Source organism: Cebus imitator, unplaced genomic scaffold (assembly GCF_001604975.1).
Source record: "Cebus imitator isolate Cc_AM_T3 unplaced genomic scaffold, Cebus_imitator-1.0 Scaffold93, whole genome shotgun sequence".
In the NCBI taxonomy this organism is placed as follows: Eukaryota; Metazoa; Chordata; class Mammalia; order Primates; family Cebidae; genus Cebus; species Cebus imitator.
Window position 1 is genome coordinate 5294178 of NW_016107408.1, and position 8911 is coordinate 5303088.

General features: G+C 47.4%; 1 protein-coding gene across 1 annotated transcript in view; it reads right to left on the reverse strand.

The window, feature by feature from the left end:
* Positions 1 to 6245, reverse strand: part of JPT1 (Jupiter microtubule associated homolog 1) — a 17970-nt gene extending 11725 nt beyond the window's left edge. Inside the window, exons 1-2 of the mRNA XM_037741080.1 lie at positions 6028 to 6245; positions 548 to 722 (exon numbers count right to left, since the gene is read on the reverse strand). Of these exons, the coding sequence (XP_037597008.1) occupies positions 548 to 722; positions 6028 to 6083 (231 nt within the window). The 5' untranslated portion in view covers positions 6084 to 6245. The remainder of the gene's footprint in view (positions 1 to 547; positions 723 to 6027) is intronic.
* Between the last annotated feature and the right edge of the window lie 2666 nt (positions 6246 to 8911).

Sequence of the window (8911 nt, forward strand, 5' to 3'; positions counted from 1 at the left end):
TTTAGTAGAGATGGGGTTTCACCATGTTGACCAGGATGGTCTTGATCTCTTGACCTCGTGATCCACCCGCCTCGGCCTCCCAAAGTGCTGGGATTACAGGCTTGAGCCACCACGCCCGGCCTGAGAAAACAGTCTTAAGGAAGTTAAGCTAATTACTTAAACGTTAACCCAGTCTGACTTCAGTCCCGACTCTGATCCATCACACAGCCTCCTAGTATTTCCTATCTCTTTCCTCTCATGTTAAATCTAAACTGTTGTTTTATTACCATTAAGCTAGATTTTGTTATTAGTTCAAAACCAGCTGTAGTTAATTTCTCTTTTGTTTGTTTTTGGCACAGGGTTTCACTCTGTCACCTAGGCTGGGGGGCAGCGGTTCAATCACAGCTCACTGTAGCCTCCACCCCCCAGGCTCAAGCGATCCTCCCAAGTATTAGAGACTACATGCACACTGCCCCTACCACCAGCTAATTTTTATTTTGTTTTATAGAGATGGGGGCACACTTTGGTGCCCAGGCTGCATCTGTGGCTGTTGATACTGGGCCCATACCTTTGAACAGTGAGCACAGATAACAAGAATACCTGCCGACTTGGCCCAAGCAGCTTGATTTTCCTCAGGTGTCCCAAAGATATTAGAGGCCATTTTGTTCTTCCTCACAGGTTGTTCTGTTGGTTCATCAAAACCTAATGAAAAATTGGATCCACCACCTGGAGGCCGCAAAACCCTACAAATAATGGCAAAACATCAACTTCAGATCATACTGCAACATTTCTTGGCATAAATCTTTTCAGACAACTTTCATTTCACTTTCCTCACCCATTCATTTCCCTCACCCCTACAACAGACAGCTGCTAACAGGAAAAAGGAATCAACTTCATCAGCGTGTACATTCAATGCTGGATGTGAAGATACTAAATACTGCTTTATAATGCTTGTAATGCGGTCATGGATAACACGAGGCAGCTGAAACAGCGTGGAACTCATCACAATTAACAGCCTGGTTGGCGTCACCTTTTCAGAAATGGCAAAAGACCTACTGGACCTTACTCTACTGGGCTTGGCAGAATATATTTGCAAGGAAGTTTAGAAACATTTCTTGTTTCTATTCATTTAAAAATCACTTCCAGGCACTGGAACACACCTGTAATCCCAGCGCTCTAGGAGGCCAAGGCAGGATCATCACTTGAGCCTAGGAGTTCAAGACCAGCCTGGGCAAAATGGCAAGACCCCATCTCTATAAAAAAAAAAAAAAATTAAAAATTAGCCAAGCGTGGTGACGCATGCCTGTGGTCCCAGCTACATCAGAGTCTGAGACAGAAGGATCGCTTCAGCCCAGGAGGTCAAGACTGCAGTGAGCTGTGCTCACACCACTGAACTCCAGCCTGTGTGACAGAGCAAAACTGTATCAAAATGCAAAAAGTAAATAAAATTTTAAAAATCACTTCTTTATTTTTAACTACATAAATAACTTGGGCTGGGTCAGTGGCAGGCCCCTGTTGTCCCAGCCATTCTAGAAGCTGAGGCAGGAGGATTGCTTGAGCCCAGGAGTTCAAGGCCAGCCTAGGCAACATAGTGAGATCCCCGTCTCTAAATTACTTACTTACTTACACACACACACACACACACACACACTCTCTCTCTCTCTCTCTCTCTCTCTCTCTCTCTCTCTGTCTCTCTCCCTCTCTCTCTCTCTTTCTCAAGTTGGCTGGACCAATTTAGAAGCCCAAGAAGAGCTGATAATAGTCTCTTTGATCTCAGCCTCACTAATAAGCCTTGTACCTCACCATTCTCACAGTAAACATGAGTGACTAGCCATTAGGGCAAAGTCAGTATGAGAAATTAAGTATAAGGTTCCACATCATGGTCTGTGTTCCTTTGGACATCATCTATAGCTTTTTGTTCAACATGGAAATACATTTTTTAACATTTCCAAATCTTCCTGCCATAGGTTGACCAATTTGTCTCCTTGGAAAACTCAATTTAACTCCTCTTGCCACCTCTCAAAACAGAAAATCCAGGTGGTTTTATGGGAATACTTTTTGAGATGGAGTCTTGCCTCTTATCGCCCAGGCTGGAGTGCAGTGGTGAAATCTTGGCTCACTGCAACCTCCGCCTCCCAGGTTCAAGCAATCCTGCTTCAGCCTCCAGAGTAGCTGGGATTACAGGCATGTGCCACCATGCCCAGCTAATTTTTTTGTGTGTATTTTTAGTAGAGACAGGTTTTTACCATGTTGGGTAGACTGGTCTGGAACTCCTGACCTCAGGCAGTCTGTTCACCTCAGCCTCTCAAAGTGCTGGGACTACAAGCGTGAGCCACCATGCCCAGCCTAATTTTTGTATTATTAGTAAAGACAGGGTTTTACCATGTTGGTCAGGCTGGTCTTGAACTCCTAACCTCAGGTGATCCACCCGCCGCCTCAGCACCCCAAAGTGCTGGGATTACAGGCGTGAGCCACCAAACCCAGCTGACTTTTTCTTTTAACTTTTTGTTTTCCTACTGCCTATGTAATTTACAGAATATGGGAAGACTTTTAACTACTGATTCGATTCCTTTATTGCTGATGAGTGGTCTAGTTTTGTTTCTTCATAAAGCAGTTTGAGTAAGAAACATTTTTCTTTTTTTTTGGGATGGAGTTTCACTCTTGTTGCCGAGGCTGGAGTGTAATGGCATGATCTCGGCTCACTGCAACCTCTGCCTCCTGGATTCAAGAGATTCTCCTGCCTCAGTCTCCAGAGGAGCTGGGATTACAGGCATGCGCCACCACACCCAGCTATTATTTTTGTATTTTTAGTAGAGACGGGGTTTTGCTATGTTGGCCAGGCTAGTCTCGAACTCCTGACCTCATGATCCGCCTGCCTCGGCCTCCCAAAGTGCTGGGATTACAGGTGTGAGCCACCACACTAGGCCATAACAAATATTTTTCTAAGAATATATAGAACTTCTAGCCAGGTGTGGTGGCGTTCACCTATAATCCCAGCTACTCAGGAGGCTGAGACAGGAGAATTGCTTGAACCCAGGAGGAAGAGGCTCTACAGTGAGCTGAGATAGTGCCTCTGCACTCCAGCCTGGGCAAAAGAGCAAGACTCTGTCTCAAAAAATAACAATAATAATAAAAATTAAATTAAGGCCGGACGAGGTGGCTCATGCCTGTAATCCCAACACTTTGGGAGGCTGTGGTGGGCAGATCACGAGGTTGAACATGGTGAAACCCGTCTCTACTAAACAAGTACAAAAATTAGCTAGGCGTGGTGGCACACAACTGTAATCCCAGTTACTGGGGAGGCTGAGACAGGAGAATCACTTGAACCCAGGAGGCGGAGGTTGCAGTGAGCTGAGATCCCGCCACTGCACTCCAGCCTGGCAACAGAGTGAGACTCTGTTCAAAAAATTCAATAAATAAATAAAAGGCCAGGTGAGGTGGCTCACGCCTGTAATCCCAACACTTTGGGAGGCTGAGGCGGGCAGATCACCTAAGGCTGGGAGTTTGAGACCAGCCTGACCAACATGGAGAAACCCCATCTCTACTAAAAATAAAAAATTAGCTAGGCGTGGTGGCACATGCCTGTAATCTCAGCTAGGGAGGCTGAGGCAGGAGAATCATTTGAACCTGGAAGCCGGAGGTTGTGGTCAGTGGAGATAGCAGCTTTTCACTCTAGCCTGGGCAACAAGAGCGAACTCCATCTCAAAAAAAAAAAAAAAAAAAAAAAATCAAGAAAAAGACACTAGTACCCAAACATCAGCTTAAGAGCAAGTCAAAACTCTAACCAGTCCAACTTTTTAAAGGTCTGTGTACCTCCTGCAATAGCAGGTACTAACCAACTCGGATGACGTCAGTGTTGTAGAGACCATTTGTAATAGCGACACATCCCCAAACAAAGGATGTAGATCATAAGGCAGAAAGTATCTCCGTGTTTTAGCATCCTACCATTCTTTCAGAACACACAACAACTAAATCAGGATTATATCTTTAAGACTGATCAAAAATGTGTCCAAGTACTATAGATAGCAATTTTTTAAAAATCACTCATTTTCTTTCTTCTCTTTAAATCTCGAAGTTTCTGAATATCTTTGCAGATCATTCCCTACCAGACTAAATTTATAACGAGTTTATGGAGGCAGAAGAACATTATTAGAGAAAATAGTTTATGAGAATTAGGTGAAATTATAGAAAACGAGAAGGTACAGAAACAATAAGATGACAATGCTACTACAGTCCCCAGAGCGCAGTGTTGGAAGGAAATTGATGACAAGAGGTGAACTAAAATATTTATTTCGCAGGATCAAAACTCATTTGTCTCACATTGCAAGTGTGAGGATTCATTTGACCTGATTACTGAAATTCTTAACAAAACCCTAATAGGAACTCAACCCCAAAGAATAAAACCCCAGATTACACAGTATCATTCCAACAATTGAAGTCTCATCGACCGTAAGTTGCCCTCGCAACATAAAATGAAAAGCCAAGGCTCAATCTGTTCCTGTCCTCTGAAAACATTATCTCACTAGAAAGATAACAGAAAGGGAGCGACCAGTTTTCCTAGGTCTATGCTACTCAAGTTCCCCGTCCTCTCAGTAATCACCAATTTATTTTTTTGAATCTTACCCAGTCTTTTTGACATTGTAAACCTGAAAGAAATGAGTTGCAAAGGAATGTCATTTCCCATGCCTTCCTCCTAAGGCTCAGTTGCTGAGTGAGGCGTGCTTTTTGTTCCCAAGTTCTCTAACCCCTGTTAGATATTGCTATTTCACGTGTCTTCTTAGCCCCACAAAATGGCTCCCTTTGTGCCACTTGGCCAAGACCCCGAGGCTAGCCACACATGAATGCAGGTCATAATCGATATAAATACATGCTCAATAAAGTGGAATCGAAGCTTCCTCCAAGCCTTGAGGAGGATCCCAGTTATGCCTGTAACCCACCTTAAAGAACAGTGTGCAATTAGCTGAGACAATGTGGACACACACCTTCCACAGAATCGAATCCCTTCCACCAAGTTAAGCAAGCACTTGCAAAAGGGTTCCTGTCCAAACACTGTGCCCAGTGCCTCAAGCCCAAAAAGCAGTGGGATGAAGGGCAAGAAAAATCCCCCGCTTCCCAGGTAGAAATACTATGTTAGAGACAATGGATGTCTCCGGCCCCGCCCAAGAACAAGAAACCTCCTCCTGCAAGGGAACCAGGGCCAGGGATGAACTCATTGGGCAAACGTCAAACGAGGAAGCGAAGAAGGTGAGATGCAAAGACCACGGTCCGAAGGTTTAAGCGCAGAAAACCCACTCGGGTTGGCTCGTTCCCCCTCCCTCTTAGAAATGGGCGCAGGGAGGGGGAGAAGGGGTCTTTCCTTTGTTAGGAAAGAGGAGGCACTTGGAAGAGGGGAGGCACTTCAAAGAGGGGACGAACGGTTGGGTCCTAAATGGGAGTAAAGGGTCGTAATAATCAGCCCCACCCGACCACAAATCCACCTGCCAGGTAGATCCGAATAAAGAGTGGGGGCACGGCGAGGGTAAGGAGCCGCCGGACCTGACCGATACGGTCTCCAGATCCGATCGCTGCGCCAGAGCGCGAGACCAGCCGCATGCCCTGCGTCAGGGGCAGAAGGAGCGCGTGGCCCGGCGATGGGACAATAGGGCCTGACCATGGGGCCCTAAAGGCTCCCAGGGCACCTGGGGGGGCAAGCCCACCATCCTGGGTATGGACCAACCTGCACGCACGCAGGAAAAAAGGGAAGTCCTCCCCGCAAGTTCCGATTAAACAAAACCGGCCGTGAACCGAGGGGCGACCAGCGCCGGCCTCCCAAGCCCCTGGTTCTGTGGGAGGAATGAATGGAGAGCAGCAGGGACCCGGGCGGGGCTGGCGCGCAGGGCTCGCCAGGCGGCACAAAGGCAGCGCCGGCGGCACATCCCCGCCGCCCGCCCCGGCGCGAGCGCAGCGCACGGGGCTTGTTGCCCGCAACGACCGGCGCGCGGCCCCGCCGGCAGCGGCCCTCCCAGCCCCTCAGCCCCGCGCCGGTCGGGCGCGGTCGGATCGCCTCACCGGGAGCTATTCCTGCTGTTGGGGTCGACTCCCTTGAAGGTGGTGGTTGTGGTCATGGCGCCGAGAAGCGAGGTAGGCTGGCGCGGGAGCAGAACGCTCAAAGGGTCAGACCCTAGGGGCGCAGGGAAACTCCACACCCAACAGCCGGCCGCCGCTTCAGGAGCCGCCGCCGCCGCCGCCTCCTGTCCGGCGGATCGACGCCTTTATACGGTTTTAAGCGCCGTCCCCCCAATCCGCCGGAATTGGCCGGTTCAAATGGCTCCCTTCGTTCCTATTGGCTCTCTGGAGTGCCATGCACCGTGCGACATTACGATGGGTTGTGGCGGGCAAGGCTCAGCCTAAGCCCGCCCCCTTCCTGGGCAGGGAAGCCTTGGGACACTCTCCCCTCCCCCACTCCAAAATCTCGGCGATGATTGGACAGAAGACGAAACTGCCTCGCGCTGGGTACAAGTCGTGCTGGCTGTCACTTTAAAACGTTACCTGTTCACAGCTCTTTCTTGGGGAGTTACAACCTCGGCAAGCAGAAGGGAGATTTGTCACTATTACCATTCTCACATTGCTTTACTGATGGTGGGATAGTAAGGGCATCCTCCTTAAGGGATGAAAAGTACTGCAACAAGTTGACATTTATTTATTGAAAAGCTACTGTGGGTCCCATTTAGAAACCTAATAGTCTCAAAGCAGCAGCAGTATGAGTCAGCAACAGAGAGCACGCCAAGATGATCCCTTTTAAAAGGACTGGAAATTCTTTACATTTTAATGTTACTGTTTAGCTGTAATGGGTGGTGCATGTACTGGACGAAAATTACAGTCGCTTCTATTTGGGAGCCTATTATAAGGCTGGTTAATGCCTGGCAGCAGGGATGGCTTCATTCCCTGCTACCAAGACTATGGGAGCAGCTCAGTCCTCTGCAGCTGTTTATAACCCTTAAGTCATGACTCTTCCACCTGTCTGGGTAAATCTATCTATGCAACAAATGCGGACACACTTGGAGGGCTCAGGAATGATGGTTTACAAGATCATAATAGGAAAGCCTTGGGCAAAAGAGGGCAGGCAGTTGATAGATAAGCCCTGCTCATGTCTTGCATATTTCCTCAAGGCAGATGTCTTTGTTTGTCTCAATATTTTTATAATAACTGAACTACATTCCTCTTTGCAAAGACACCTTCCAGGTAGTTGGAACTTTGTATTCTGGGCAGTCTAGGTTAACCACTCTCTCCCTGGGCTTTCATGAAAAGGCAGTGAGAGGTTCTCTTCTAGAAAGCATGGGTCTTGCATGTATGTGCTTACCACAACAGCATGAAGCACACCACTTGTGTTAGAATCTTCCCTTTTTTTTTTTCTTTTGTTTTTGTGATGGAGTTTCACTCTTGTTGCCCAGGCTGGAGTGCAATGGCGCTCACTGCAACCTCCGCCTCCCAGGTTCAAGTGATTCTTCTGCCTCAGCCTCTCCAGTAGCTGGAACTACAGCCGCACACCACCGCATCCGGCTAATTTTTGTATTTTTAGTAGAGACAAGGTTTGACCATGTTGGCCAGATTGGTCTCAAACTCCTGACCTCAAGCAGTTCACCCTCCTCAGCCTCCCAAAGTGCTGGCATTACAGGCACGAGCCACTGCGCCTGGCCAAAATCTTCCCATTTTTTTTTTTTCCTTAGATGGAGTTTGGCTCTTTTGCCCAGGCTGGAGTACAATGGCGCAACCTCAGCTCACTGCAACCTCCGCCTCCCAGATTCAAGTGATTCTCCTGCCTCGGCCTCCTAAGTAGCTGGGATTACATTACATTTTCATGTTGTACTTATTTCCTTGCAGTCTGCTAGAAAACAGCTTGGTGTGGCAATGCTGCAATAGACTAGAAGTCAAAAGACCTAAGTTCTGGTTTTGCCCTTTCCCAATATAAGACACTGGTATGTCATTTATGCTCTCAAGCTTCAATTTTCCTATCTATAAAATGGGATTGGCCGGGTGTGGTGGCTCACGCCTATAATCCAAGCACTTTGGAGGCCAAGGTGGGTGGATCACCTGAGGTTGGGAATTCAAGACCAGCCTGACCAACATGGTGAAACCCCATCTTTAAATAAATAAATAAATAAAATAAAATGGGATTGCAGGCTGGGCACAGTGCCCTACGCCTGTAATCCCAGACTTTGGGTGGCTGAGGCTTGTGGATCACAAGGTCAGGAATTCGGAGACCAGCCTGGCCAATATGATGACACCCCGTTTCAACTAAAAATACGAAAATTAGCTGGGCATGGTGGCATGTGCCTGTAGTCCCTGCTGCTCAGGAGGCTGAGGCAGAAGAATCGCTTGAACCCAGGAGACGGAGCTTGCAGTGAGCTAACACACTGCACTCCAGCCTGAGTGACACAGTGAGACACTAACACACACACACACAAGAATGTATATGCTAAACTAAAACTTTCTATTAGAGGTGCCCCATACTAGCTGCACATCAGAATCAGCTATGGGATTTTTGGAGTATACAAATGAATACCAGGTCTCAGCCCAAGATCTACTAAATTGCAATTTCTGGGGTGAGGGTTTAGTCATAGATATCTTTAAAATGTTACACAGGTAATTCTCACTTACAGCTTGAGCTGAGAACCTTTGCTACAAAGGTAAGGAATCAGTCCTTGGAGAATGCTTCTAATCTAATCTGATTTATGAATAAGAGCAAAAGTATGTAAAACAAACAAGTGAGTAAGGCTGTTGGCCTATTTGGCATATTTGTTTAAGTTCTCAAGTTAACAAAAAAAAATCTAACGGCCGGGCGCGGTGGCTCAAGCCTGTAATCCCAGCACTGTGGGAGGCCGAGGCGGGTGGATCACGAGGTCAAGAGATCGAGACCATCCTGGTCAACATGGTGAAACCCCGTCTCTACTAA